At 52.0% G+C, this 26,343-nt stretch overlaps 8 protein-coding genes across 10 annotated transcripts; 3 read left to right on the forward strand and 5 right to left on the reverse strand.

Annotated features, from left to right (window-relative positions):
* Positions 1–386: 386 nt before the first annotated feature.
* AAFC00_004115 (uncharacterized protein) lies at positions 387–1,364 on the reverse strand (the record flags this gene model as incomplete). 2 transcript variants are annotated; one of them, XM_069343700.1, is made up of 1 exon in its annotated part: positions 387–1,364. In XM_069343700.1, one exon carries the CDS (start codon positions 1,362–1,364, stop codon positions 387–389), a length of 978 nt encoding a protein of 325 aa, XP_069202253.1. The 2 variants fall into 2 exon arrangements, with proteins under 2 accessions (XP_069202253.1, XP_069202252.1); XM_069348139.1 differs by having other exon boundaries at positions 387–806.
* Positions 1,365–5,915: 4,551 nt separating this feature from the next.
* On the forward strand, positions 5,916–9,563 carry AAFC00_004116 (uncharacterized protein; the record flags this gene model as incomplete). Its single annotated transcript, XM_069343701.1, has 1 exon — positions 5,916–9,563. One exon carries the CDS (start codon positions 5,916–5,918, stop codon positions 9,561–9,563), a length of 3,648 nt encoding a protein of 1,215 aa, XP_069202254.1.
* A 915-nt stretch (positions 9,564–10,478) lies between these two features.
* AAFC00_004117 (uncharacterized protein) lies at positions 10,479–11,453 on the reverse strand (the record flags this gene model as incomplete). Its single annotated transcript, XM_069343702.1, has 1 exon — positions 10,479–11,453. The coding sequence occupies one exon, from the start codon at positions 11,451–11,453 to the stop codon at positions 10,479–10,481; it is 975 nt and encodes a 324-aa protein (XP_069202255.1).
* A 749-nt stretch (positions 11,454–12,202) lies between these two features.
* On the forward strand, positions 12,203–13,238 carry AAFC00_004118 (uncharacterized protein; the record flags this gene model as incomplete). Its single annotated transcript, XM_069343703.1, has 2 exons — positions 12,203–13,036; positions 13,128–13,238. The coding sequence occupies 2 exons, from the start codon at positions 12,203–12,205 to the stop codon at positions 13,236–13,238; spliced, it is 945 nt and encodes a 314-aa protein (XP_069202256.1).
* A 3,437-nt stretch (positions 13,239–16,675) lies between these two features.
* On the reverse strand, positions 16,676–17,977 carry AAFC00_004119 (uncharacterized protein; the record flags this gene model as incomplete). Its single annotated transcript, XM_069343705.1, has 2 exons — positions 16,676–17,849; positions 17,904–17,977. The coding sequence occupies 2 exons, from the start codon at positions 17,975–17,977 to the stop codon at positions 16,676–16,678; spliced, it is 1,248 nt and encodes a 415-aa protein (XP_069202257.1).
* Positions 17,978–21,073: 3,096 nt separating this feature from the next.
* AAFC00_004120 (uncharacterized protein) lies at positions 21,074–21,657 on the reverse strand (the record flags this gene model as incomplete). The annotated part of the gene is made up of 3 exons (XM_069343706.1): positions 21,074–21,358; positions 21,427–21,533; positions 21,585–21,657. The coding sequence occupies 3 exons, from the start codon at positions 21,655–21,657 to the stop codon at positions 21,074–21,076; spliced, it is 465 nt and encodes a 154-aa protein (XP_069202258.1).
* A 689-nt stretch (positions 21,658–22,346) lies between these two features.
* AAFC00_004121 (uncharacterized protein) lies at positions 22,347–24,132 on the forward strand (the record flags this gene model as incomplete). The annotated part of the gene is made up of 3 exons (XM_069343707.1): positions 22,347–23,287; positions 23,357–23,474; positions 23,536–24,132. 3 exons carry the CDS (start codon positions 22,347–22,349, stop codon positions 24,130–24,132), a joined length of 1,656 nt encoding a protein of 551 aa, XP_069202259.1.
* A 749-nt stretch (positions 24,133–24,881) lies between these two features.
* Positions 24,882–25,887, reverse strand: AAFC00_004122 (uncharacterized protein; the record flags this gene model as incomplete). Of its 2 annotated transcripts, none has more annotated exons than XM_069343708.1 (6): positions 24,882–24,992; positions 25,061–25,186; positions 25,288–25,386; positions 25,474–25,585; positions 25,680–25,802; positions 25,868–25,887. In XM_069343708.1, the coding sequence occupies 6 exons, from the start codon at positions 25,885–25,887 to the stop codon at positions 24,882–24,884; spliced, it is 591 nt and encodes a 196-aa protein (XP_069202260.1). The 2 variants fall into 2 exon arrangements, with proteins under 2 accessions (XP_069202260.1, XP_069202261.1); XM_069343709.1 differs by having other exon boundaries at positions 25,868–25,872.
* Positions 25,888–26,343: the final 456 nt, after the last annotated feature.

Below are 26,343 nucleotides of genomic sequence, written 5' to 3' on the forward strand. Positions count from 1 at the left end.
CCCATCACCTTCCGCGCTCATTTCACCTCACTAGGTACGGCACCTATCTTACTGTATTTTACACATATAACATCATCACGATTTCATCAATGGCTGGCGGAAACAAGGCGATGTAAATTATATAGATCTGATGACCTTGTTGTGGTGATTGTATTATTTATAGTAGTGGTAGTATTACTGAAAGTAACGTCTAATGCACTCGTCCATCCGAGAGTCGAGGACGAGGAGGTATCATAAAGATCAACGCCGTCCGTGATGCAAAACCAAATGCTTCGCTCGCTGAAGTCACCCCCGCTTTTTATTGACAATTCTCCAATTCCATTCGACCCATCCATTCCTATTCACACTTATTGTACATTTCATCTTGTTTACTCAACCGACCGTCTTCATGTCGAGTGAGTGCTGTTCCAGTTGAAGCGAACACTGGGGATGATGGTCGGGAACGTCTTGACAGCGTAAGACGTGTGCCACATTCCGTCGTCGTAGTAGGATGTCGTCGATGCCGAAGTCACCGTCGATGTTTCCACCACTGTGACGGTCGACGCCGCGCCGTCAACAGTCACAGTCTGCACGGCGGCAGAGCTCACAGGCTTGCTGCTGACGACGCTTGTGGTCAGGGTCGAGGCCACAATCGTGCTTGCGACAATGGTAGTGTATGCCGTCGCCGTGCTCTCGACAATGGACTCGGACACAATAGCATCAGTCTGTGTGGCGCTGCTGGATGTTGCCGATGTTGTCGAGCTTGTTGTTAGGCTGGTTTTGCTTGAAACATCGCCGGTAGAAACAGGAACAGGCACTACCGTCATGGTTGACACGACGATGACAGGGTCAGAGCTTGTATATGTCGAGGACTCTGATGATGATGATGACGATGATGATGTTGTAGAAGCAGATGGTGCTGTGCTTGTAGAAAGTGTCGTCGTGGAGGGAAGCTCGCTTGGTGACGACGACGAAGCTGATGAGGACGATGATGAAGAGAATGATGAAGAGGATGATGATGAGATTGATGATGAGATTGATGAAGAAGATGCGACCGGAATGCTACTTTCCGTCGATGAAGTTGTGGATGTTGCTTCCGCTGTAGGGATCGGAGTATTAGTGACAGTCACCGACACTGATACAGTCGCCGGTGATGCAGTGACGTCTTTTGTGAGAGTGTCGAAGATTGTTTGGGTTGCCGGTGCGGCAGAGGACACATCAGTAACGGTCGCGTAGACGGTAGTTGGCTCTGCAGCACTGCTGATTGCAGCTGAACCGCCGTCGACGTCGACCACTGAATAGCTGACAGCAGGTCTTGGGAGAGCTTGAACCCTAGTTGAGAGAGATGCAAGCACAAGTGCTGCTGAGCACATGGAGTAGCGCATTTTGGAGTTTGTTGAGGTGGTGGTGATGAGATGATGATGTTGTTTGTATGTTCTGTGCGTAAAGAGTGTGTATTGCAGCAAAAGAGAAGGGAATGGCTCTTTCACGAGATTATGTTCCAATGTGTGAGGTGTGATGTGCAAAATGAAATGTGGATCCTGAACCTACCTCGCAAGGCGGGCACTCATATACTAGACCCACTGGACTACGAAGCCTTAGATTTTCGAAGGCTGGTATAGGACAAGAGGTGGTTGGGAGGAGGCTCGTGAACGTTTTAACGGCATAACATGGAATGTGGCGCAAACGCTTCGAGCCGAGCGAGCCCTCGTGGATGCCTCTTGGCATTTCTTCAGCAACCCTCATTATAGGGCTGCGCACAGCCACAGTGGCTGACCTCAAGCAGAACTCGAAGTGTTGCGCTCTACGAGGTGATCTTGGTCGGAACTCTGTATTCATTCCAAAGATGGAATAAATCCGCCACAAGGCTGAGTGTGGTCATGATGTTTTTTGGGACCTAGGTGCAATGCGACACTCTGGTGACGCGACAAGGGGTCGGCGAGTGACGAAGTGATATGGTAACAATGTGAATAGGCAACGGTTATTGTAAGGGAAAATTCTTCGGCCGTTCAATCGTCGCGACCATCCGTAGAACAGATGCAACACTCTTCACTGATATCGATTTTGACACGCCAGCTTCCGAGCTTGCCACGGGCTGTAATGTCAATCCTATAAATCAATCTCATGCATTACCGTCTTCCCGCAATCTTGTCAGAGACATCGCCCTGCCATTTCTACACATCATGCTATCGACCGAAAGTCAGTGCCCCACAGCACTTGCAAATTTAGCCCATCAAAAGTCTACAAACTATAAGGTAGGCTCTGGCTTTTACCTCCGCTGATGGTGTTTTAACGGTGGCGACATCTGCCAGAGAGTCAGCCGAGCCCGCACAGTTGAAACATAAGCCTTTCTCTGCACCAGTAGGTTTTGCAATTCCTTGGTTCAATCTTGTCATCTCTTGTCTTAGCGAAGATGGCGTCGGAAGGCACAAAACTAGTGCCTACAGGAGCTACCGCTGATGGACCTCTCAAGGGTGCCGTTGTACAAAAGACTACGGATAGTCTGATAGACGACGATGAGCCCGGTGTCTCTGCTCAATTCGATGAGCTTTTTCTGACTACAAGATATGGGATCTGGTAAATATACCTGAACCTAAACATAGTATATGTAGCCGAAGCTGACAATCGATAAAGGTCATACTACTGGTATCGTTTTACTTTGATTCAACCTTTACTCAAAGTGAGTGTTATACTGACCTTTCCAGCTACTACGTTGGTGCCAATGGACTTTCGTTGTTCAACTTTGGCCCTACGGCATTTCAGAACCTGATGTACCAGGCTGCCGGCGATAGCGGAATCCTCTATTTCGCAGGCTCGAATCGCACCATCAACTCCATAGTTTGCTCTGCAATGGCATGTCGTTTGCTATTCAGATCGTCCTCTTCCTCGTTATCGGATCCTTCGCGGACTTTGGCACTTTCCGTCCCAAATCTTGATCTTCCTGAGCACTGTCGCATACGCCATTGGTTTTGGATGGCTCGGAGTGCACACCGAGGACAAGTGGAGGACCGGTGTAGGCCTTTACATCGTTGGCTTACTGTCCTATCAGCTCACTCTGACATATTGGACTGCTGCTTTCCCGGGACTTGCAAGGAACACCAAAGAGATTCGTGAAAGCGCCTTGCTGTACGAAAAGGGTGCCATTACCCAAGAGGAGTTTGAGAAGCAAGACTCGATGAAACGTAACGAGCTGAGCAATGTCGCCTTCACTGTACAGTCCCTCGGCGAGATCATTATCTTGGCTGTGATTGTCGGAATAATGTTCGGGTTGCATGTCAATGACTCGACCGCAAACAACAACTGGGGTCTGAGTGTTCTCATCGCCATCGCCAGTGGTGTTTGGCTACTCCTGAGTATTCCCTGGTTCATCTTGGAGAAGAGAAGACCAGGTCTAGACACGACCGACAACATCATAATTGCTGGCTTCAAGCAATTGTGGAGTGCTACGACCCAAGTGTGGCAACTGCGCCAGTCCCTCTGCTATCTGATCGGTTAGTGTCCCCAACGACTATGACTCGAATCGGGCTAATGTATATACAGGCTACTTCCTGCTAGGTGATTCATTGAACACATCAGTGACAGTCATTGGGACGCTGCAGAATGCTGTTGTTACTTACAACACCCTTGAGCTGACTTATCTGCTTCTTGTTGGTATTGCAGCACAGGCAGCTGGCATTTATTCGTTTTGTATGTTGAAGCAAGCACCTATTGACATGGTGGTCAGTCACTAACAGCATGAATAGGGTTCGTGCAGAAGAAATTTCAATTATCGACGAAGTTCATGTCCAACATCGTCGCTGGTGCTATGATCTTGTTGGATGGCTGGGGTATGATTGGTATCTGGACACAGGTTAGTCATTCTGATCTCAACGGCACATGCACTGTGACCAAAGGCTTACGTCCCATCCGCAGAACTTCGGTTTCCACAACGCATGGGAGTTCTGGGTGTACCAGACTTTCTACGGCCTTTTCGTCTGTCCCTGGTATGCATACAGTCAGACCATGATTCCCGAGGTGACGCCTCGTGGTAGAGAGTTTCTATTCTTCTCCCTCTTCAGCATTGTCGGCAAGACGTCCGCTTTCATTGGCCCGCTGGTGTCCTCAGCCATCATCGATGCATCGCCATCAAAGAACAACAGCGCGCCATTCTACTTCCTTTTTGCATTGAGTGTGGCCAGCTTCCTGTTCTTGCTATTTTTCGTCGATCTAGACAAGAGTCAGGTTGAGCAGGCCATCTTCTTGGAGAAAGCAAAGGACGAAGCAAAGGGTCATGTGCAGGCGCAGGGAGTCCAGCTTGATGAGACCACAGAATGAGGTAGGCAGAAGGAAAGGCTGCATCGAGGATGACAAGAACGATGGATAATCCATCAACGCATATACCAGAAGTGATTTCAAGGCTACAATTGAATACAGTTCCGACGAGCCTTGGTTTCGCAGCAGCATGAAGTGAGAGATTGACGGTGTTGATCAAGTAGTATGCACGTGCATGGATCATGGTTTTTGTAGGGCTCGTGTCAATCAAATCAGATCACCAGCAGACGCGCACTTCGTAGGTTGCATTGTGTTTTGAACACTGCAGATCATCAGGATTCGTACAAATAAGTCAAGTGAAGGATAACCAGTTGTGCCAATAGAAAGGACAGAGTCAAGTACCAAAAACGAATCAGATAGATCAGAGATTAATTCAAGATCAGTATACAATAGTTACAAAGCACAAATCTTTGTAGTAAAAGAAGCAAATGTGTCCAGGAAGATTCAGAAGACTGTAATAGGCGAATACAAGGTAGGTGAAGGAGGATAGATTAGCTCAGGTGCGTGTGGTGGAGCTTCTCCAGAAAGCGCCTTGACTTTCTATGCGAACCAACACCACAATCCGCGCACCTTAGACAGGGAGACTAGGCCGGCCCCGCATAAGGTACCCTCCCCTAGACAATGCCAACGATTATTTAGCCCCGAAGACCATTGTGTTTTCTTCTCCTCGTACTCGTTTTCGTTGTTGTGCATTCTCTTTTCTCTCTGCCACCAAAATGATCTCCTCCGTGCTGGGGCTCTCTTCCATCCACTTGGCACGCTGCTATTTCCGTGACGCTGCACGGACCCGACCAGCGTTGCAGCACAGCAAGCAAGCAAGCAACATGAGAGCAGCACACAACTCTATTTTCTTCGCCAGCCTCAATGAGAGATTACGTAAGCCCAAGAGAAGGACGACACACGGACCACCAGGCACAGCCGAGAGGCCGAATGGAAAAAGGCTTGGAAGAATGGGGAAACGTGGGCTCTAGCAAGTGTAAAGCACAGCAAAGCAAAGCACAGCAGAGCAGCGCAGCGCAGTACAGTGCACCGGACGGCAACTACGCGCGTCACGATTCAACAGCTTGTCTTGTCTTTACTGGCGCCCAAAGATTACCTTATACGTGAGCTGCTTCTATCGCTATACATTATTACCCTTTAGCACATGTTCCAGGTACATACCTCCCCCCCTTGTGTCTCTTTAGCCCGTGTTTTATGCCCTTTCTTTCGTCACACCGCGCATGACGTGACTCTTTATCCTCCCACACAGCACACAGCGCGCCCCCCTCTTCTGACCGACAGCCTCATCTCTCTCTATCGGCCTCGGAGACCCAGACCAAGACCCAGTCCCATACACAGACGCGTTGGCTCGTGATGCGCTAGCCATTTCACATGCTCTCTCTCTGATGGGACGCGTCTCTGGCCGGCTGCTAGTCTGATGGATTTGATGAGCTTTTGCTGTTTGATGTTTGCCTATTGCTCACACACTCACTGACCCTTCTCTCTGCCTATTGATTTCGACTCGCTGCCACGCGCCCCTCCCCGCGCCTAGTCCACGGTTCACCCTAAGAGGTTGTTTCTCCCGCTAATCATCTGTTGTGTTACAGGCCTGCCCTATGCCGTTGCTGTAGTATTGTCTGCCGACCATGAGCGCCTGGCCCCAGCCTTCGTCCAACGGCGTCTTTATGCAAGATGCGGGCTCGCAGAACATGATGAACCCATCGTCAATGGCTGCCCTTTACAACCAGGCCAACGTCCAGAATAGCGGCTTTGACATGAACCAATTCCAGAACAACCCCATGCAGCCGCAGGGCATGCAGAATGGCAGCGTCAATCCTCAAGCTACCTTTGGCAACCCTACATACAATGTCAATCCAATTGTCCCCTCGAAGCGACCGAGACCAGGTGACGACGGCATGGCTGCCTCACCCCGGCCTGGTCAGAATCCCATGAGCCTCTCGCGATCGCAAACACCGATGCAGAATGCGCAACCCTTCCCACCCTTCTCAGCACCCCATCAATCGACACCACAGCCGCAATTCCAAGCTCCCACACCATATCAACACCTTCAACATGCTGGTTCTGCGAATGCCACCCCATCGCCCACGATGCAGAACCAGCATTTCCGCCCGCCACCCCACCCGGCGCAGCGCATGTCCACCGCATCCCCGGCTACCTTCAATCAGACCCCGCAAGGCATGCCCGCCGCCATGTCGCCCACAATGTCGAATCACGGCGGAGGAACGCCCAACTTGATGCAAGGGCAGGGCAATGCTGGACAGGGCTTCAATCCCGTCCAGCCATTCAACCAAAACTTTGGCGCAGGCACACCCGCGTCCATGGGCATGTCCATGTCTGGGGCCGCGACTCCTTCTGCTATGAACATGGCAGCGAATCCACAGTTGCAACAGCAATACCAGCAGAGGATATATCAGCAACGCCTACAACAAGCCCAGCAGAAGATGCAGGCTAATCAAGCCAACCAGCCAAACAATCTCTCGGGTTCGAGACCTGGGACGGGACAACAGCCAAACATGTTCAACCCCGGAGCGGCGCAACAGCCGAATCAGTCGTCACCCAACGGTAATATGAATGCTCAAGGCGCCGCCGGTGCAGGCTCGGGGGCTGAAAAGCAACAACATTGGCTTCGGAACTTGGCAACATATATGCAACAGCAGGGCAAGCCTTTTAATCCACACCCTCCTATCTGCGGCAGGCCACTCAGTCTTTACTACCTTTGGGCCTGTGTCTTGCAAGTTGGAGGTTCGCAAAGGGCAAGCGCGACTAACATGTGGCCTGCAATTGCGCAAAAGCTGCAATATCCCCCGCAGCAGTATCCATCCGCAGCCCAAGAGCTGAAAGCCACTTTCGAGAATGTCCTTGGCAGCTACGAGAGGACCTACATGCAAGCGCGACTGGCGCAGCGTCAACAGCAGGCGGCTCAACTGCAAGCACGACAGATGGCCGGCATGGGCTCCAGTGGACAAGGCTCGCCTACAGCAGCGGCCGATCAAAGCCAGGCTCAGTCATCTTTTGCGCAGATGCAGCAAATGCAACAGCAAATGCAGCAAAGGGTACAGCAGCAGCAGCAACAGCAACAGCAACAACAACAACAACAACAACAACAACAACAACAACAACAACAACAACAACAACAAGCGCAGCAGCAGCAGCAAGCGCAACAACAAGCACAGCAACAAGCGCAGCAACAGCAACAGCAACAGCAATTGCAACAGCGGCAACAAAAAGAGCAGCAACAGCAACAGCAAATGCAAATGCAGCAACAGCAGCGCGAGCAACAACAGCAGGCACAAGCACTGGCCCAGCAGCAGCAACAGCAGCAGCAACAGCGTGAGCAACAACAACAGCAGCAGCAGCAGGCACAACAACACCAACAACAGCAACGAGCTGCTTCGATCATGAGTCAGCAGAGCCAACAGGGTACACCGTTACAAAGACAGACCTCGATTCCGGCCGGCAATGGTATCGGGACGCCTCAGCTCAAGAATCTGCATCAGCCCCAAACTCCCATGGACCACAGGAGGAATTCCAGCCTGAGCAGGATGGAGCCAGCGCAGATTCAAGATCATACCGAAGTTAGGTCAGCTCCTTCTCCAAGCATGATGGCCAAAATCGAGCCCGCTCAATTCAATGGAACGCCTGCCATCAAGCGCGAAGCCAGCACACTTTCCGTCAAGCAAATGCCTGTGGAGGAATCGACCGAGTACGAGACAAAAAAACGCACCCTCGAGTTCCACGGTGGGTACGATGTGCTGCCTTTGTTCAGCCTTGGCGATTCTCTCCAGAGACTCGTTCCAGATGTCCCTGCTATCGAGGAGATGGGTGTGATAGATCTACGCGCTTTGACTTTAAGTCTGCAATCTGGGATCCACTCGGAAGTGCGCTACGCCCTCGATCATTTAACACTGTTATCGATGGATCTACGCATCTCTATGGAGCTCGAAAAATGTCAGGATCTGACTGATATTCTGGTCGATTGTGGTGAAGATCAACTCGACTTGTTGTCTGAAGATGCCGCCGAAGTGTCTGACGCCCTTGACCTCTCTTCGTACGAGGACATTCTGCGCGCATGTCGTAATGAAGCGGAGACTCTGCAAGAGGTGCCAGCATTCGGTACAGCCGCGTACGAGTTAGATCGAGCCGCTGATCGTCTTATTGCCGTTACTCAGCTCTTGAGGAATTTCTCTTTCATCGAAGGCAACCATCGCCTGCTTTCGTCTGCCCCAGTCATCGGGTTCATTTCTAATGCGATCAGACTGCTGGGCACTCGAAATATGCTGCTTCGTAATGCGAAGAATGTAGCAGACTTTTACAAAGATGTGATAACGTTCCTCTCCAACGTCACAGGCGTTCTGGAGCTGCCCTCGCGGGACGATGCACTGCACGTGTTGCAGTTCATCCTGGTCTTTGCTCCTCAACCACCTCCATCCATGTCTGGAGACGCGGCATTCCGGTTCTCGCCGTACACACCTCTGGCACATCGCCAGCTACCTCTCGCCGTCGACTGTCTCGCCAAGCTTCTAGCTCGACAGGAGCCCAACAGATCACTCTATCGAAGTATCTTTTCATCTGGCCACATGCCACAGTCATCGGAAGCGACGTCCCCGGCAGAACTATTGACTGCTGCATTCGGGCTGAGCATCTCTGTACTCCCGGAACGATCAAAAAGACTGCTATCGAACCAGACGGAGATGCGCACCGTTGAAGCCCGCCAGGCTGTGCTGACGCAGGGCATGCTGGCAGCAGATATCCTCGCCTCGATGGTGCCGTCGGTATCACACTCGTCTGATAGTGGAGAGCTAAATTTAGCAAGGACATGGCTGGAGTCGGAAGATCGATGGGCAAGCGGTTTGTTGCGTATGGCCTACGTTCTTCTGACACTGCCGCGACAGCAAACGCAACACCAAGCGCAGCGCGGACAGGCAGGTCACATGCCGGTGCTCGAGCCTGACCATCAAGGTCTGGGACTGATAACGCACAGAGGGCTAGAAATGCTCGTCCGCCTCGTGGACAAGGCCGGTTTGACGGGCGGGAAACGGCTGGATTCTCTGAGGCACGCAGGACATTCTGACGACAGCCAGGGCAAGATGGGCGCACTGGACGACTACGAAGACGACGACGACGACGACGACGACGACGATTCGGCCGCCGGCGACATGCTGCAGGGAGACCCTCGACCTATGAGGGAGACTGTGCTCGGGGCACTGGGCATGCCCGAAGTGGACAAGACAGCTTTGAGATTGCTATGCGGACTGTACGAAATGGTTGGCTGAATTGTATTACAATGAACAGGAGGACGAGAAAAGGAAAAAAAAACAGAACGGGGAATTGGGGAGGTCCAAATGAGGTAAAGGGGAGTACTGGCAGTGGTGGGTCCATTAGTCTTCTTGAACTCCTGCCTTCCAACTTTTCTAATAAACGATGGAAAGGCAGTGGGTTGTATTTTACATGGACGCGGTAGTAGTGTCACTTCTCAATCACCAGGGTCAAGAGAGCGCCAGGGCGAGACAAGGTTTAAATGGAGGGGGACAGGGGAACACAGACATGCATACAAGCATCGCATATGGACGGTGGTGGACGGGTGAAAGACTGGCGGGACCGTGGGCGGGGGTTTCCACTGCTTTCTTGCTCCTTTTCGCTTTCAAGCAGACAGACTCTGGCCTCCCCCCCCCCCACCAACCCGCAGTCTAAACATACGGAAAGGCGTTTTATTGTCAATCTGTTCTTTTACTTTTACTTCACTTTTTTTTTATACGTGGTTCTTTCTCCGACTTGGTGCTTTCGTTCTTGTTGTATATTTTCCTGTTCCCTTCTTTTTTTTTGGTTGAAGAGTGTGAAGAACAAACTCCAAAGAGAGCCCGAATTGCCCATAATGACCAACTTTGTGTGAGAGACCGATGGATACATTCCATTGCTATCGACTATAGGATTGCTAGGATTAGCAGCACCATTATTCATTGAGGAATAACAGGATTTTTTCGGTTGGGTTTTATGAGCAAAGAATACAAGAAGAAAGAGATTCGGGGGTATCGTTCTCATTGTCGTAGTCGTCGTTGTGTGAGCCAGACCCGATCGCACCGCGCCAGACCAAGTCAGAGCATGCTGATTCTGCTAGGTCCTAGAGTTCAAGAAGTAGGACTACTACATCGAAGCAGGCAAGCAAGGGAAAACGAAGAGCAAAACAAAGCCTAGAACATGAGGCCACCGAGCATCATTCCACCAGCAAGACCTCCGATCAACGGCAGCCCCATTCCGCCACCGTAACCATATCCATAAGGTCTCTGATAAGGCATGGCAGGGGTGATGAAGCGAGCATTAGGATTAGTGTAGGGGCCCTGACTGTAGGGATTGATCATGCGTCCGTTCTGGGTGTAATAGGCGCCCTGCATACCACCGGGAGGCTCGATGTAGACGTCTTTGCCCTGGCGGTCTTTGCCGATGAGCTGGGGCTGGCCCGTCTGCATCGCTCGCTGCATGGCGCGGCGGTAGACGAGGTGGCGCTCGTACGCTTGTCGTTCCTCCTCGGCGCGCTTTTGCCGCTCGACTTCGCGTTGTTGGTGAGTTGTGCTCGTCACTTTGTCTTTCATTTTGCGGCCCAGGCGGTGCACGCCGCTGATTTGCTCGTCGGACTGGGGGGTTGTGCCATATGAGGAGGAAGAAGAAGATGCGCCAGCGCCGGCGGCAGTAGCAGCAGCAGCAGCAGCAGCAGCAGCAGAGGTTGTGTGTGAGGATTTGCCCTTGGATGGAAGGGCGTGGTGAGCGGCGTCTTCTTCGTCTGAGCTTTCGGCGAGGAGGTCAGCAGGGGTGGGCACGCGCTGCTCTTCCTGGATTCGTTCTCGCTCTTCAGACGTCAAAGTAGACAGGTATTGCTCGTCGTCGTATGGGTGATGCCAGATGCTGCGGGGAGGATCGGCGCGAGTGTCGACGAAGAACTGGTGGGCGTTTGTGCCGTCGTATTGGCGAACCCAGCCAGGTGGCAAGCGACGTCCCTCGTCTTCCATGCTGCGTCTGTCGGCGGGTGGGATGCCATTGCGAGCGCGGTTTGGATGCAGGAATGATGATGCGCCGCCACTGTTGGAAGCACGAGAGGGATCACCAGAGGGAGCGCCTGATGTGGCAGCACTGTATGGAGGTGGAGCTTCGGCAGGTATTTGTGACGACATTATGTCGACTGGTTTCTGTGGTTGTGATGGGAGTCGATGGAGTCGTTGGGTTGGATGTAGGGGAAGTTGTTGCAGTGAGGAAGAAAAGACTTGATTGAGGATGAGAAGAGGGGTATAAAATATGGCTATGTCATCGACGTTGTTATACTACTAGCACAAGAGCTTGAGGTAGTGCAAGTGTGGCACTGCAGTATATAAGGTATTGTATTGTAGTGCCAGGCACGCTACTCTGCCGTACTCCATTTTGCCTCACCTTATTCTCTATAGCCCCCCCCTTATCTGCTATACCTCATCTTACCTTTTCCTAAGTTACTCTTGTCTTGCTTCTCGATTGCATGTCAATGGATATGGAAGGTAGACACCTCAGTGTACGTCAGGCCGAGCATAAGATATCGTCATGGTTCGCACAGCCACGGCACGCACTGCCCTCTTACAGTGCAGTGCAGTGGCGCGACAGGCAGATAAGCTTCTGGCTATTGCTTCGTAGCGCGTGAGCTTATCGGCTTATCGGCTCGATGCCCGGTGAGTTGTGGAGGAAAGAGCAAACAGAAGAGGAAAGAACACGAGCGACGCGCTCAGAACGCGTCCGCGAATAGATTAATCGTCATGTCGTCGTCTTCTCTCTCTCTCTTTCACCAGACATCTTCACCAGACATCTTCACCAGACATCTTCACCAGACATCTTCACCATCAGCATTGTATCGAGTTCGTTCTAACGGCAAGACAATTTCCCCACAAACCACACAAGCATGTCGCTCAAGCGCAAGGCAGCCGATGTGGCGACGGCCGAAGTCAAGAAACCCAAGGCGAACGCCTCCATCACCTCTTTCTTCGGTCCGCCCAAAACGTCCCCCTCGTCAGTCGCAAAAGACAACAACCCTTCGAAGCCCTCGACCGAACCCGCCGTTCCAATCGCATTCGACAAAGGGAAATGGCTATCCACGCTCAGCGACGAGCAGAAAGCCCTGCTGCAGCTCGAGATCCACACGCTGGACGAGAGCTGGCTGAGCGTGCTCAAAGACGAAATCACGTCCAAAGAGTTCCTGAATCTCAAGAGATTCCTACAGTCCGAGGTCGAAGCCGGCCACAAAGTCTTCCCCCCGTCCGCCGACGTCTACAGCTGGTCACGACACACGCCGCTGCCGACGGTCAAAGCCGTCATCCTGGGTCAAGACCCCTACCACAACCACAACCAGGCCCACGGCCTCTGCTTCTCCGTGCGCCCTCCCACCCCCGCCCCGCCCTCGCTCAAGAACATGTACACCGCCCTGCGCAAGGACTACCCGACTTTCCAGCCGCCGCCTAACAACAGCGGTTTACTCACGCCCTGGGCCGACAACGGCGTACTGCTGCTGAACACGTGTCTGACCGTGCGCGCACACATGGCTAATTCCCACGCGAACAAGGGCTGGGAGAGGTTCACGCAGAAAGTCATCGACACCGTGGCTGCCAAACGCACGAGGGGTGTGGTGTTTCTGGCCTGGGGCACGCCGGCGCAGAAGAGGACGGCGGGCATCAACGGCTCGAAACATCTCGTGTTGAAGTCTGTGCATCCCAGTCCGTTGAGTGCGCATCGAGGTTTCGTAAGTTTCTTTTAAGTTTCTCTCTCACCTTTTCTCTCTTGCCTTCTTATCTTGATGATTGTTACTGACTGGCTTTCCTTTTTCTCAACAGCTCGACTGCGGGCACTTCAAGAAAGCCAACGAGTGGTTGAAGGAACGATACGGCGACGACGGCGTCATCGACTGGAACCTGAATGTCTCTCCCGAGAAAGCGGGAGTTTAAACAAGCGACAGGAGCAGAAGTAGGTCACGTCAGTCTTCCTTTCCGTCTCGGGGTGCAGAGCCGGTCTCGCATTTACATGAGGGGACTGAATGAATCGTGATTGTTGTATCAGAACAAATTCAATATGGGGGCGGTTCATAGTGTAAAGAGATGAAACGAAACATGTATAACCCTATACATCTATTCCAAAACGCCAACCCCTTTGGGGGTGCCGGTGAATCTACAATTGCTAGGGAGGTGAAAGATAAAAGCAATCACGATGATGGATGGCAAGAATCATGCGCTTGTATTTCCTTCCTTGTCTCGTCGTGCGTGCCTTCCCAATCACCGTCCTTCTCCCTCTCCTTCTTCCTTCTCTTGCCGTCGCTGTCCACTAGTACCAGAGCCCGCCCTGCTCCACTCCTCCTCCGAAACCACCTCCGACGGCATACAAGTATCCTGCCTGGGCAACACAGCGCTCGCCCGATCCTCAACGAGCTCATCAACGCCGATCCCCAACATCGTCGCCTCTCTCTGCCTGACGAAAAACTTGATTCTCTCCTCCTTATGCCTGCTCTCGCTCTGCTGCCTGACGCGTCTCAGCTCCTTGCTCGCACGATCGTGCACGGCGTCTCTGGCCTCAAGGAATTTCTCCCCGGCGCTGTCCGCGCGCCCGTAGTTGGCCGTCGACCCGATCAATGCGAAAAGCAGCACCATGGTTACAAAGTACGAGTTGCGGATATATGTCGGGCCCTGGTGGTTGAAGGGATGAGACGGGTCTCGTCGCGCGTGGAACCGCTCCCAGTCTTCCCATGTGGCATTGGCCCATATGTCTGGGTCCGGATGGTTCTGCCAGCCGCTGAAGGGCCCCGGTCGTGATCCTGCGGCAGAGGCGGCCGCGGCCGAGTTGCGCGCGTTGGTCGCGGATACAGAGTCGGGTCCGCTGTCGCTCCAGCCAGTGCCGAAGCGGTCGTAGGCGGCGCGTTTGGCGGGGTCGGAGAGGATGCCGTGGGCGGCGACGATGAGACGGTAGCGCTCTATTTTCTGCGAGTGCGCGAGGTTGTGGCAAGGGTGCGAGGGAGGGAGCTTTGCTGCTGGCGCTTCGGAGGGGTGTTGTTGTTGTTGTTGTTGTTGTTGTTGTTGTTGTTGCCGTGGGCGAGGAGTGCTTGTTGCTGTGTCTTTGCTTGCGGTGCCTCCGCTGCGATCTGGATGATAGAGTTTCACGAGCTCGTAGAAGCGCTGCTTGCTGTATGGTGCAGTCTTTGGTAGAGCAAAGATCTGGTAGGGAGTCGGCAGCGTGTGGCCTCGCGGTGTTTCGGGCCATTGAAGATGTGAGTAGTCGTATTCGTCGCCATTGCCGGCGGCCACGCTGGCGTAGTTACATCTTTGCGGTGTTCGTGAATGTCCGCCCTGGCGACTCGATCTTACAAAACGTAGATCCTGTGACGATGATGCTTGTGCTCGCGTGGCCATACCACGTTTGCATCGATCGTGGTGGTGTGAATAGTCGCTATGCGGTGTTACTGAAGACAATGATGACGTACTCGATGCATATAACACAAAAGGCGAATGACTCTGTGACACTGGACTATAACAACAGTTTGTCGAGAGCAGAAGAAGACCACGATGTTGTTTAACAATCATGACCGTAGTGGCTTGTGGCAGGCAAGCAACCTCATTGTCGCTGAGCCCTTTCTTCTGCTGTATTGCCCGATGTGGTTGTGCTTCGGAGACTCGAGAGACAAGAGTCAGTTCAGCCAGCCGGGGTTTACGGATCGTTTCTCGGTCTTAGGATGGCAATGAGTTGGAGGGACTTCGGAGGGGTCCTCCTTCTTTTCGATTTCGGCTCTCTTGTCTCCATCTCCCACTCTCACTCGACTCACTGTCCTCGAGCTTCCTGCCTGCCAACTAACTCCACCACTAGCTGGCTAGAGCTCCGGCAACGGAAACGCCAAAAGATTCAAAGACAAGATACATCATCGCTCAAGAGATCGCCAAGCCATAAGGTAAGGTACCCACAGCGTCAAAAACGTGCTTCGAAAGGCTGTGACCGGCTCCGATTCATGTCAACTAGTCTGAGACCCAAAATGCAAAAGTCAATCTTCCGGAGATCTCGACTACGAGATCAGCGTGTGTTCCACAAGGCAAGACCCGAACGACAAGGTGCGACAACACGACGTAGCAGCAGCAGGAGCAGCAGCTACGCACAGATCCAAAATGCCTCAGCATTGGCCTATATGGGGTCCGTCCCTGTTCCCCACCTATTATTTCCCTTTGCCCTTTTCCCGATCGAAACGTACCGCCGATTCGCAAGTCGGAAATAGCAGAAATCGAATGTTACGAACATCGCACAATTTCGCCTTTCAGTTCAAGATCCTGGGGGAAGAAAGGAAGAACGATCATGGAAGTCCACATCGGAGGGTTTTTTCTACCTTATCTGAAATGAGAATCGAGCCGAATTGAATGCGTTCATTGCTCTCGCTCGCTTCCCCGATTCAGACGTCCATCTCGGTTCGTCTGGCGAGATCTGAAGCTCTTCCAAATATCTGTGTTTGCTTCGCGCTGCTGCTGTTTGTGTGGAAAGCGTGTTGCGTAGGTATGATGTATCCCACGCCATGAAGCGCCCGTATCAGAACGAGGATCGACAATATACGAACGGTACCAACGACTTGGAAGGCTTGGAGCTGGAATGGAGAGAGAGACACACACGCGTGAAACATCCGTCGTCGTGTCTGCAACATGGAAAAGCGTCTACCGGGATGTCAGCAGCAAAAACGTGCTGGAACTTCGCTTGAGGGGGTCTTCGTGAAGAAATGTGGCCGTTGAGATCTCATTATTGGTGGCTCTAATGCCCTGCGTTCCTATACTGCTCTTCCCCTCTTTCTTCAACGTTGGTATCAATGCGGAGCTGAGGACCCGAGGTCGTGACATCTGCGCACTTGCCTTGTTCATGCTTTGTGAGGTCCTTCGTACTAGAACCTGCCCAACATGCAGTGTCTTTAAGTGTAAGTTCACGATTGATCGGAGCCCATCTCGAATAGATTTAAAAAAAAATTGTATTATAGATCGGATTGTTACGATCATGAAAAAAGTCGCCAAAGGACATAGCGACGTTCAAACTGTGTGCAGTACTCCGTGTCGTCAGCTGCTACCTTCTAGGCCAGCTCTCATGTTGACAACGATTCCCACTAACTCCGTCATTCGTTGCTTGCGAGTGAAGTTGATTCCTTTTCTGCCTCCAAGCCCCTGTCAAACAACGCCATCCCTAAGTGTGTACATGTAAAGTGAACCGTTCTCATGGAAAACAGTCCGTCGCGCAACAAGATATTAAAGTACATGCTCAACAGATCATCAGCACCGTCAATGTCTGAATCAAAAATCGCCTGATCGTGAGAAGAAAAGTAATAAACTCATTCATCAGTCATTAGAATATCGTAGCACAGTCGTGCAGTCGCTGTCTAAGACGACTCCTCCCAAATATTGGCGTCGATCAAGTTCGCCCAGTCATGCTCGCCAGGCGTGGTGAGTCCGCTGGCTGACGTCTTGAACATGTCGTTGTAGCTGTTGTCGAAAGGATAGCCCTCGAGTCCGAAGTGCGGAGTGCTGTTGGATTCCGTCGCTGAAGTCGGAGTGCCATAGCTCTCGGTGAAGTTCGCATCAAGCACACCGGGTGCCAAAGTCTGGTTCATGCCAGCCATGGGGCTGAACGCCTTGCCCTTGGAAGCGCCGTTCGGGTTGTAGCTGTAGAAAGACTGCTGAGGCTTGTAGTCCTGCTTACCCAGAAGCATAGCAGTGAAAGGATCGTTGGGGTCAAACGACGGTCCCAACAACTGCTGAGACTCCATGGGCAGAGTCAGGGTGAAGGGGGGCATGTTAGCACCATTGCACATGTCACCGCCCATTACGGCGAATGGGTTTGGGAACGACGAGGGCTGATGCTGCTGCGCCGCCTCGTGTTTCAAGTTGGCTAGACTGCCAGACGACGATGTCCTCGAAATCGTCTCTGGCTTGGTCTGAGGCTGTAGCTTAGGAGCAGTGGCCCCGTGCGCGGGCATAGACATTCTGCGACTCTCGTGCTTGATGTCAACAGGACTGTGAGAGCCTGTGGACTGTCCGGTGAGCTCCTGGGGTGTGGCGATAGACGCGGCACGACTGTGAACATTTGGGCGGACGTGCTGCTGTTGGTTAGGCATCGTGTAAGGTGACTGACGGAAGTTCTGTGGAGATCTGTTGGTCATCTGGGGGGGCAGCATGTTGTTGACTGCATTTTGCTGGGGAAACTGCGCCATTTGATTATTGGCAAATTGAGGGGCATTGATGTACGGGGCCTGGGGATAGTTGTCTGACATGGTCGCACCAAACGCAGTTCGCATGGCCACATGGTTGGTCAAATAGGCAGCAAGCCTGCGGTCGAAATCCGCATTGGTGGTCTGGAGATGAGCAGTAAGACGACGATACTGCATGGGGAAATCGTCGTCTTCTTCCTCGTACATCTCCTCGTTAACGACATCCTGCTCGGTGACTCTGAGCGAACGTCCAGTGCGGCGCTTGTGGATCTCAGAAGCACGACGAGCGGACTCGACACGAGCCTCAAGGCTGCGGTCACTTCGTCGAGAAGCTGCGATGTAAGCTCTGCTCGTTGTCAGCTTGAGAAGCTATGGTACAAGCTACGATTTTTGTGCATACCTCTCCTGATTCTCTTCGTGCGTTCTCTCGGTCTTGAGAGGCTTAGCAGCGGGAATGGTTCGGACGGGAGGCATGATACGCGTTGACGAAGCTTTATATTGCTAGTGCTGGCGTCGAACGATGGCAGTGGCGAAGATGAGTACTTGAGTGGGTTAAGCTTAAGTGCTAAGAGGCTTAAAGTGTTGAAATGATATGAGTTGTGCCGTCTATTTGTCTAATAACAAATGTTGACGATGGTTTTCTGGAAGGAAGAAAATGTTCGAAGGAGCATAATACAAGAGATGGGAAATGCAGCTGGGACGGCAAAGAAGATAAAGGCTGCAGGCTGGTGGATCCGCCATGGGACAAGGCAATATTGGCAAAGGGTAAAAGCGAACCATAAAGGTGACGAATGTACCTACCGAACTATGCTATGCCTACCGTGGTCTTGCGGAGCGCGCAAGCCATCAGGAAGATCTCACTAGATCTGCTCGCCCGGAAACAGCCTTGCGCGTTGCGGTAGCTTCCCCTCGTTGCATCTGCACTTGTATTTTGAGTTTCTCAATCGAGAGCCTTGCTGTGTTGGCTGGATGGGGTGACGCAGGACGAGCCAGTGATTGGACAATCGCGCTCTCGGAGCCACTGCCTCGATAACCTTCAGTCCGGTCCCGCGCTAGGAAGATTGCTCCCATCGAACGTCGCACAGATCTCGTTTATCTGGCATGCGGTCTGAGCCTACGGGTCTGCTCGATCTCCTGCCTTATCGGGTTTGGGATCTTGGAGCTACTCAACACCAATCAGAACCCGTCCCCACGTCATGGGCCATTCATTTATCGCACGGCACGCACCACGCACACGCACACGTTTTATGCTAATTTATGTCGTCAACGCTTAACCAGCTTCCTGACTGTATAGTGTCGAACTCGACATTGCGAGACAAACAATGTATGATACATGTATCAGATCCGAGGTTCAAGTTGTTGGGGTCTTCGTAAGCCTGCTCAAATAGCTGTATGAGCCACGCCTCTGCCTGCTTAAAGATGTGCCGGCAAACACTGATACATATATTTGGTATCATTGGGTGGCTGCTGCTCGCACAACCATATCGCGCGTGCGAGCCAGGGGCCGTTCTGCTCGATCGGGGCGGGGCACCGCTTTATGCTTCACTTTTCTCTCCGATTCTCTAGTACAGTGGACCTCGGTCACCCGGCCGCTTTGTGGCTGCCCCGCGAGCAAACGAATATATGTTCTGATTGGCTCAACTGAATTGGAATAGTTCTGCCAATGGGCTCAGCGGGCCGTTCGAAAAGCCTGCCGTATTTTGGCGAACAAGACGTACGCTAATTGTTCTCCAGAAACAAATGGGTTTTTACGCTGCCTGACACTGCCCCGATAACACAGTCGCACACTGCATGCACGAAAGATTTCTTATCCGCTGTGTTGATTCTATTGAAAAGGAGCCGCTAGAATCGCGATTTCATGTGATTGTTGAAGTTACTGAGATAACGAGAGGTACCTCGATCACGCCGAGAGCTGCATGGCCTTCCAGTCGGCTGCAGGCCATGTCCCTGATGGTCCGCGTCCTCCCGCTGAGCTGGACAGGGGAAGCACTCGGACAAGCGTGTGCCTTTACCAAGGTCGTAAATAAAGGCTCGACAAGGAGTGGATGCGAACATGGAGATTACCGGATCGCTTGGGACAAGCCGCTGCCAGTCACCGCACCAGGCAAGGTTTGTGGCCACTCATATGTGGTCAGCATTCCCCCGCACCGATAAGGTGTGGCAAATACTTTGTTCACCAGATTAGCGAGCTGTCGATCTGCACGCCGCTCGCTCTCTCGGGCTCCATGGTTTTAACTCTGGTTATTGATTGTGGGACCGAAACACATGCCAGAACCGACTTTCGCAACTACCGCTTCATAAACTTGTAGGCTGATGATGATAAGCAACGTCAGTTTGCCCGTTCCATACAAGATTTCTCGAATTCACGACGCTTGGTTTCCTGTACGTGGTACGGTGTCTGGAGCTGGTAGCTGTTGTCGACAGCCCGGCCGAGTGTTTCCAGGAATGCATTGTCAGCATCCGGATATACTGTACAGATACCCCAAGACTAGGACATCTAGATTGAGTCGCAGGGGTCTTGATTCTGCTTTCGACTGCCTGGGCACTCATGGCCAGAACTGCTGAATAATGAACCCCATTTGACAGAACATGTTTTCTACATAGTGGATGGTGAAACTCTATCTTGCACTACTATAATGTACATTGGGGACAGTGTGACTTTCTTTCTCGCTCAACTGCAGTGGTAAGCGCATAGTGATATATTCTGTACACCATCTGGGTAAGTCACCAGTCTCGCTCAAGGAAGTACGTGTGTCGATAAACATTGATTATAAGGATACCCGGCACTCGGTTGGTGGTCCAGACTGCTTGTCTACACATAGCACCCACTCAGAAAGATTTGGCGCCCTCACAATAGGAGCAGCAGAAGGACTCCGTGGCGCAAGCTGATTTGTTGTTTGCCAAACACGTGTACCACGAGGTCTGCATAAGCATGCATTTTGTGGTAAAAGAACGTTCAAGTACAAGAACAAGTACAAGTACAAGTACAGGTACAGGTCGAGGATTGGCGAGTTTATTCAGGGCGTAATCTTCGAAAGGCATGTACGAAAGAACGAGGCACGAATATAACGATGAACGTAGAAGCTTAGTTCTGTGGCATAATGACACGGGATTGGTAGACCAGGACAGATCTGCAAGCTCACGCAGCTAGTATCTCACGGAGTTTTCTCCGTTTGGTGCATGCATTTCAGCTACCCGCGGCTGGTATGGATGACCGGGGTGTGCGCAGGATCTCCACAAGATATTGAAAGCTTCTCGATCCCTCATCCGATTTTCCGGTGGAAACGCAATAAAGTGCATTGTTATGGTCTCATGGTGATGTTGTCCTGCGGTACGTGCTCTCCAAGATCGGAAAGCATTGGCAATAGATGCCAGTGTGTCATCAGCATGAACGGTGTAGGAGGTCTTTTATGACAGTCTCCTTCATTCCACCGGGGGAAGGATGTCGGTCCAGCCTGGTCCATACGATGTGAGCGGCATAATAGACAACATTTGTGAGACCGACTTATTGCGGTTCAGGTGTCAATGGTTGGCTGGAACATGCCGAAGTAATGGCACACACGGCACGCCTCAAGACGAGTGCAGAGTGATAGACTCCTCAATACTCAGCCGGTCATTTTGGGTGAAACACGTGCGTCCCTGCTTGAGAGCGTCGACAAGCATTGGGATACTCGTGTTCTTGAAGTCGGCTGCAGAACGAACCTTGTCAAGATCTTCTGCAAATTCCTTTGTGATTTGGCGGAGATAATAAGCATCAAAGGCACCTTCTGCTTGTGACCTTTGCACCTGTTGAGCTACCTCATGCTCGGGTTTAGTGTCCTCTGATGGCGGGTTGATTGCCGCACTAGATACAGCCTATATGTTGTCAGCATCTCTTCGTCACAAGCTATAGTAGCAACAAGATGGGTGACGGGGGCATTCACCTCTCGCGTCTTTGCTTTAGTGCGTTTGACTTTAGCTTCCTTCACTGGCTGCTCATCACTGCTTGACGAATCCGAGTCTGAAGACGAAGACGAAGAATCGGAAGAAACTGCAGGCATGTGAGGATTTTGTGCGACATATGAACCCAGACAACGAATACCTTGAGTTCTAGCCTTACGCTTGCGTTGTCGCTTCGGCTTCTCAGCTTTCGCTGCTCTAGATACGGATGGCATTCTAGGACTGGGGCTTATACAATTTGCGTTGTATGATACTGTAGATAGATGACGCTGCTCCGTATATAATTATCTCGGTTTACCTGCAAAATAATCTGTTGCGCACGGGCAGTGAAGCGGCAGGTACTTCGTGGCGCAGCCGCAGACACACCAGCCACTGCAAGGTACTGGACTTTGTGAAACATGCCACTGGTGTGGGAGTACACTGTACAAAGTAGACTCCGCGTCTGTGCCTGCACGATTGACCAATTAGATGACAGAAGATGTCGCTCTCCCTGCCTGACCTTCACATGAACGTCCGCAGCAAGAGCGCACGGACGGCGGGGCAGCTCGAAAGGTGTAGCTGCCTGAGGACGACTCACGACTGTACCTACCTTACCTTGAGCCATTATTCTTCCTTAAGACATACCATACAATACACCGACCAGATCATTTGTTCAAAGCCTCCAGTGCTCAACCTTTTGATCCATAGCCTCTGTGTCTGCAGCGTTCGCTTTCTGCAGCACTTTTATCGCCATCTTCTCGTGCTGACCTCATTCCGAGGACCCCTTGTTAGTGAACCGAACGCTCCTCTGATCTGCTTCCATTGCTGATGTAACAAAGCCTTTGCGTTGCTCATCTGCTTGAGGTCAAAACCGCCTGATACGGCAGCTCATCCGGCCGGGAACTCAGGACACAAAAGATAAAACATGGCCAAAGACGGCGAGACGGCGGACACACCGAAAGTGGAAGAGCCACAAGCGCAACCACAGACTTCCGGGTCCTCATTCGCCCCTACCCCTTCCCCCTCAGCAAGACGCCAACACCCTACGCTATCGAGCCTGAATTCCACACCTGCCAATTCACAACGTAGAGAAAGAGAAAGGGAACGGGATCTGCCCCGTATCACACCTTCCAGCAGCAGCCCATCCGTATCGCACCGCTCGTCTTTCGCTGAGAACCTGCGCGGTGTTCCGTCATCCCCCCGTCAGCGAAATCCCTCCTTCAGTCAACAAGCGCTGCAAGACCTCATCAACAACCCTCCGGTCGCCCGCCACAGTCCGGCAGGCGACAAGTATCAGGACAGAGATTGGAGGAGCATCAAGGTCGGCGAGATCATCTCACCAGAGCAAGTTCGCTTTGTCGAGTCTGACACGAGCGTTGAAGCTGCCACCAAGCTGCTCATCGAGTCTGGTCCGCCCAACGTCGTCCTTGTGCGTCACGACAAGTCAACGCGCCAAGCCATTGGATCCTTCGACTACGACGACTTGAACGCATATCTCTTGCTCGTCACCAACCTTGCATATCCTGCCGGTGCCGAGCCAGCTCAACTCGATTCTGTTCTACAGAAGGCCGGCAGTAATGAGCCTGTGCCGCTCGCTGACGTGCAACATCTCCTTGGCCGGAAGGATCCCCCAGCTTTTCTGGATCATAATGACACTCTCACTCGGGCTGTTGAAATATTTGGTGGTGGCGTCCATAGAATCATGGTTCGAAAGCAGGGATCCGATGAAGTCATTGGTGTTTTAAGTCAGCTTAGACTCGTGCGCTTTTTCTGGGAGAACATGGCCGATTTTCGCGCAGTCTTCCAGCTCCACAACAGAACGCTGAAAGAGCTCGGTTTAGGTAGTCAGAACGTCATTTCTATCAGGTAAGTAGCAGTTTAGCCGTCGTCATCTACGATCGGGGTCTTCTGATCGCTTGCTGACTGTGAAAATAGCGGCGATAAACCGCTAAAAGAAGCTCTGCTTCTTATGCACGCTGAAGGTGTAAGCTCTCTCTGCGTTCTGGACAGCCATAGCAACGTCATCGGAAACATCTCGCATGTCGACGTCAGGGTCAGTAACAGCGTGTCTAATTTAGTCCTCCCTCGAGGTTATGTTTGCTGACTGAAAGTAGCTCCTCACTGACACTTCCGCTCTACCACTTCTGGACTCTTCCTGCATCCACTTCATCTCCGTCATCCTCTCCGAGCGGGGCATGCATGAAGGCAAGGACTCATATCCGGTCTTCCATGTCACTCCTTATAGCACTCTTGCCCATACTGTCGCGAAGCTTGTGGCCACACGATCTCATCGCATGTGGATTGTCGATGCCCCATCTCCTTCGTCTTCCATACCGACTTCTCCAGCCATAACACCCGGTGTCGCCGCTCCGCCATCCGCTTTGCAGCAGCTCTCGAGCCACGCCTCAGGGCCACCGTATACTCCCGCAGCACCAAGCATAGGCGTTTCCGCCTCAGCTCTACCTGGCGCATCTCTCAGTGGCCATCTGAATGGCGTCATCAGCCTCACCGACGTTCTGAATCTGTATGCGCGAGTTAGCGGTCTCAGCCCGCAGGACCCCGAGGAGACGAGGCGTCGCCGACGCAGGAGCAGTAGTAGCTCGGTCCGCAAAAGCATCGATGGCCTTAGAGGGAGCTTGGATCTGAGCCGCAGCGGAGAAAGCATTCGAAGCAGCATTGATTTGAGCAGGAGTAGCAGTCAACGGAGATGATGTCTGCCCATCTTTTCTCGCTAAGGTGTTATGGTTGAATGCAAGGTTCTGCAGTGATTTATGATGGCAAATTGATGATCGAGATTGGATGTTGTGCCTAGAAAGCGCAGGCGCAAAAGGTGTATTCGGGGGGCTAGTATGCTCGACCTACTTTTCCTTGAAGTGGGCTATGGCCAGAAAAATAACTCTCCAGCCTCGTTCAGTGGCCTTTTAGTTTTTCTTGGTGATAGTCAAGTCGTCCAGCAGATGCCAACGGCACAGAATTGTCTACGTTGAACACAGGGCACTCCCATAGCCCACTTGCACTCTCTCAAGCCTGAGCTTACTCCTCAAGTACTGTCCATGCAGTGCACGCTGTTGTGTCCGAGGATTTGCGCCACGCTATGAACAGTGTCATCCTTCCTTTTCACGTAAAGTCGCGCTCATGGACAGGCGATGAAGAAAGTTGCGAGTGCTGGTCCGTCAGACGAAAACAAATTTGATTATCTCTGCGACATATGATTTTTCATGGTGTACTTGTCGAAGTTTCTCACCACAAGCTTGGGGGAATCGTCAATCGCGCTTCCCCCACCAGTCCGAATTCCAAGGCAGTGAAACATCCCGGGAGATGACCATCATTATGTTTGCCGAGTGATGACTGCACAGACAGTAATACTTTTTCGAACATACACCATTTCTCTGGAACCGATCGTCCTGAATATCTTTTCTTTTCCTTACTTCCATGTCCATGCGGAACGCTCCTAGTCCTTTCAACCATTGGCCTCATCAGCGTCCTCCGGATCCGTCTTTCCTTCTGCCTTCTCCTTACGTCGCATGCCGACGTCCCAGTTATAGACACGTGCCGTTGCAACCTCGAGTGTCTTGTGCCAGATGTCAGTCTCACTGTACATTTGCCGTGCTCATGACAGCTGGTTTCCGGTAGACGTACCGTGATCTGCTCCCGCAGGAAGTTCAAGTCCTCCTCGCAGTGTTCCAGGCCTGACTTTGCTGCCTCGAGCTTGTCGCTCAAAAGCGTCTCGGCCTCTGGGATGGGGTATGCGAGCATTACATTTGCCTAAATGGGACGGAGCCAGCCATGTCAGTGGTGTGCCTCTTGACCTTTTCCACTCTTTCTCTATCTCTCGCTTTGCTCAAAGGTAGGAGCGAATGACTTACTCCCAACCATAGGTAAACCTCCTCGGTCTTGCCGACTTCTGCTTTGGCATACAAGGTGTCGTTCAATTCGAATAGAGTTTCGATGGGTTCAGCGTCCGGCTATGCGTTTAGTTCACTCCAGTCAGAATCTTGTCTCTGCTCTCTCTCTCTCTCTCTCTTCCTTCTCCTGGCATTGCGAGCACGAACCTTGCGTGATTTTAGGAATTGCACTGTATCTAGTGTCTTTTGGATATCGGGGATCTTGTCTGTGAGACCTGCAGCTCTCCGTTGTGTGTTGACTTCCATGAATTGGTATTTTCTGGTGATCTTATGAGTATGCGCAAGAATACACCACACAAGATAGCAGAAGCTGGGACATGCAGCCTCATGCTGTAAAGAAGACCGAAACATACGAGATCATTTCTTGGAAGCTCTTGAGCGTGCTCTCGACATCGGCACGAGAGGTCACATACTCTTCCACTTTGTCGACGAAAGGCGCAAAGGGGATGCCTCGCGGGTTGGTTGGGGCATCTTTGCTGTAGTGGTGTTAGAGGGACGAACTGTAAGAAATTTCACTTTTCGCAATGCCTCCACTACTCACCCCATCTTCGCTGGGGCCATCAGGACAATGTGTTATGTTATTTCTTGACTTGACAGTTGCTTCGAGACCGTCATCTCCAAAGTCGCCATGGAGAATTGGACCCCGCGTGGCCGATGCACTTCATACAAAACAGTGCGTATTGCTGGAAGCTCCACCATACCTTCATTATCGATAAGACTACTTTTTACCTCACCTGCACACAACACCTGCCTTATACTTGTACCTGTTTGCTAACGGCGTCTTACGTGTCTGCCCGAGTTTGCTTGGTACAGCGCACCTCGGACATGCTCGCTGCTACTACTCCTCCACCACGCTCTGTCTCAAAAAGGATACCTGCGCCACAAACACCGCTTGACTGTTGGTATTGAAAGCCTATGGTCCTAGTAGTGACTGATGTGCAAACCACGGATATGTACATCCAAGCGACTTGCTATACTTGGTAGCCTCGATTGTAAATTCAGGGCTTCTTGTCTCGC

Source organism: Neodothiora populina (genome assembly GCF_041146345.1).
Source record: "Neodothiora populina strain CPC 39397 chromosome Unknown canker_contig_17, whole genome shotgun sequence".
NCBI classification, from domain to species: domain Eukaryota; kingdom Fungi; phylum Ascomycota; class Dothideomycetes; order Dothideales; family Dothioraceae; genus Neodothiora; species Neodothiora populina.